This window comes from Pseudophryne corroboree, chromosome 5 (genome assembly GCF_028390025.1).
Source record: "Pseudophryne corroboree isolate aPseCor3 chromosome 5, aPseCor3.hap2, whole genome shotgun sequence".
Classification (NCBI taxonomy): domain Eukaryota; kingdom Metazoa; phylum Chordata; class Amphibia; order Anura; family Myobatrachidae; genus Pseudophryne; species Pseudophryne corroboree.
Genome location: NC_086448.1, coordinates 153447064 through 153450180, shown reverse-complemented (window position 1 = coordinate 153450180; position 3117 = coordinate 153447064). Strand labels below are relative to the sequence as shown.

Sequence of the window (3117 nt, the reverse complement as noted above, 5' to 3'; positions counted from 1 at the left end):
ATGTTATTTCAGAGGGTGGGTCTGATTGAGAGGGCGAGGGGGGCGGAGAGAATGTTAGGCCAATAGAGGGTGAGGGGGGCTGAGAAGGTGATTTGGAAGTTGAAGGAGAAGGGGTATGGGAAGGAGGAGAAGGGGTCACAGAAAGAGAAGGAGAGGTGGGGTGAGAAGGGGAGTGGAAAGTGGAGTGGGCCTGGGAAGCTGAGGGTGACTGGGAAGCTGAGGGGGATTGGGAAGCTGAGGGGGACTGGGAAGCTGAGGGGGACTGGGAAGCAGAGGGGGATTGGGAAGCTGAGGGGGACTGGGAAGCTGAGGGGGACTGGGAAGCAGAGGGGGATTGGGAAGCTGAGGGGGACTGGGAAGCTGAGGGGGATTGGGAAGGGGAGGGGGAGTGAGAAGGGGAGGGGGACTGGGAAGTGGAGGGGGAGTGAGAAGGGGAAGGGGGCTGAGATGGTGCCTCATGTGTTGCTTGCCGTTGTGGTCGTCCTATAATGATATTTGTGTTAAAATTTAATTTGCATGTTAAATTACATACTAAACAATTGTAAATTTCACTGTTCTGTTCCATGTAAAAGACACAGTGGTTTAAAAAAAAAAAAAAAAAAATCCTCTTCATGTTGCCCACAGCAAACTAAATGAGTCCAAACAATTATTTGGACGCTCATTCCTTAATCTATTCCATTGAGTCATATTGATTGGTCTAGGCAACATCACCAGATCACTATTCAAGCCACCTTATTTTATAGACAGCACTGATCAAGTTTTTTGGTACAGTTTCCTGCCTGGTTTTTTTTTCAGGAAAACATGCACTTGTTTGGTGACATTTTGCTACAGTCAGTACTGTTTGCCCTAACCACACACACTGTCCTATTGTAAAAAAATGTTCACTCAGTGTTGCAATTAGCCTACCACTTAGTGTAAATTTGCACAATTTATGCTATTAATCTTATGTAATGTAACTTACTGCGTGCATGCATTGCGCGGATTTGCTGCCGGATCTCCGCCAACAGCTCTGGAGTCCTCCTGCGGAGATCACTCCATCTCCTCTCCAACTGTATTATTGTCCGCCTGCTGCGGACGCGAGAACGCAGCAGGCGGCGGACCTCCGCAAAGACCTCGCGCTTAACCCGATTTGGGATGAAGCGCCCAACGCGGCCTACGCGGCGGTCCATCACCGCAACCAGGACGCGGAGCTCCTGCCTGGTGAAAGGTGCCGCACGCATCATGGCAATGGCGTTTTCCTTATTTGGGCATATATTTATAGTGTCTGCTAGCATGTGATTGGTCCAAAATCTATGCTGTAATTTCTAATAACTTTATTGATCTTTGCAATGCTGGGAAGAGCAGAGTGTTAATTAGCACGAGCGGAAATACGCATTCGCAGAAGGAATTTTAAAAAAATTAAAACATAAAACAAAACAAACAGACACAGACACACACACAGTTTTGGGTAAATTCAGATACATATCTGTGTACTCACCACAGTTTGTGTGATCATTCAGCTGGACAGTCACAAAGTGGACAACATTAAGTTTCATTTGTTTGTGTGTTTGTTGAAATAAACAGGATTTTAGGATAGAAAACAAATAAGGACACTATTTAGCAACATCACAGTATTGTTTTTGCAAATAACACATTGTAAGCTTAACGTGTTAACGGATTTAGTGGCAAATAAATATTACATATTCCAAAGGCAAAAAATAATTACCCAATGGCCTTACAATAGCAAACAAAAGGACAAAATTAATCAAAATACAAAAGCATACTGTGGTTTTATTTTGATTAAAAAAGAGAAACTTAAAACACTATACCTGAAATATTCCGCAACAATGCTTGCCCTGACTTGGCTCCCCCTCCGTGTAACACTCCCCCCACCGAAGTGTCGGACAACCCCTGGCTCCTCATCAGGCAATTCCTCTGTCTGAGGAAGCTCTACGCTACTCCTTACCGCGATGTTGTGTAGTATAGCGCACAGGACCACTAGTTTACTTGCCATCTCCGGCGAATACATGATGTCGCCACCAGTGCGGTGGAGCACACGAAACCGCCCTTTAAGGACCCCAATTGTGCGCTCCACCAGCTGCCTAGTGGCAGTAAGCGCGGAGTTAAATGCCGTCTGTGGTCCTGGCCTGGGATTACGGTAAGGAGTCATGAGCCAGGGGGTGCAAGGATATCCACGGTCTCCTGTTTGATGATAAACCAAACTTAGAAATAGTCTATTTTTTAAAAAATTAAAAAATTTTACACAAAATTGTGCAACAACTCACCCAATAACCACATGTCTGCTCGTTGACTTGATCTTAATCTGTGCCATATCCCTGATTGTCTAATGACATACGCATCATGGGAACTTCCAGTAAACTTTGCATTCAGGGAAAGGATCTGGAGGGATGGCCCACAAACAACCATTACATTCAGAGAATGAAACAGTTTCCTGTTTCTATAAATTTCTTCATTATGTTTTGGTGGCTGAATAGCTACATGTGTGCCATCCACAACCCCAATAACATGTGGGAAGCGACTACCACCTTCCTCAAATTGCCGCTTCACCACATCTAGGGCACCAACATCCAAAGGCATAGCAATAAATTGCTTCACACGCTTTAGGAAAGCCTGGCAGACACGCCGCAGGACCTTACTGAACTGGCCCTGCGACATGCCAACCAGGTCTCCTACCACATGCTGATAAGAGCCTGTAGCCAAAAAATGTAACACAGCAAGGAATTGTGTCAATGGTGGTATTGCTGTAGGATACCGAATTTCAGACTCCAGATCACTCTCTATTATGGAGAGAGTGTCTAGGATTAGATGTGGTGGCAGCCTGTATCTACGTACAACCACATCATCTGGCATCCCAAAAAGTAGGACACGGGGTCGGAAAATTGGTGGCCTAGCACGCCTCCGTTGCCTTGGTTGATGAGGAGCCGGTTGTGGTTGTGGGGCTGGCGGTTGGGGTGGGAGTGCTGGCGTGGGTTGGGGAGGTAGGGCTTCGGCAGCAATAAATATTAACATCACACACTTTAAAAAATAAAACAAAAAAAGGTTGAATAAGACAAAAACAAAGTCCCAAAAATATACAACCAAAATTTTTTTTAAAAAAAGGGGGTGTCAACTTACTGC

At 45.4% G+C, this 3117-nt stretch overlaps 1 protein-coding gene across 1 annotated transcript; it reads right to left on the bottom strand.

The window, feature by feature from the left end:
* Nucleotides 1-316: 316 nt before the first annotated feature.
* LOC134928878 (putative nuclease HARBI1) lies at nucleotides 317-2909 on the bottom strand. Its single transcript, XM_063924823.1, has 4 exons — nucleotides 2265-2909; nucleotides 1809-2181; nucleotides 1478-1499; nucleotides 317-483 (listed from the first exon to the last, which is right to left on the bottom strand). Exons 1-3 carry the CDS (start codon nucleotides 2848-2850, stop codon nucleotides 1496-1498), a joined length of 963 nt encoding a protein of 320 aa, XP_063780893.1. The 5' UTR covers nucleotides 2851-2909; the 3' UTR covers nucleotides 317-483; nucleotides 1478-1495.
* Between the last annotated feature and the right edge of the window lie 208 nt (nucleotides 2910-3117).

What these genes read in the sequence shown, in the direction of transcription:
- LOC134928878 (XM_063924823.1), bottom strand. Translation starts at nt 2,850, where the DNA reads ATGCCAGATGATGTGGTTGTACGTAGATACAGGCTGCCACCACATCTA. An exon ending in AGCAGACATGTGGTTATTGG is followed by an intron (nt 2,182 to 2,264) that starts GTGAGTTGTTGC and finishes ATCATCAAACAG; the next exon opens with GAGACCGTGGATATCCTTGC.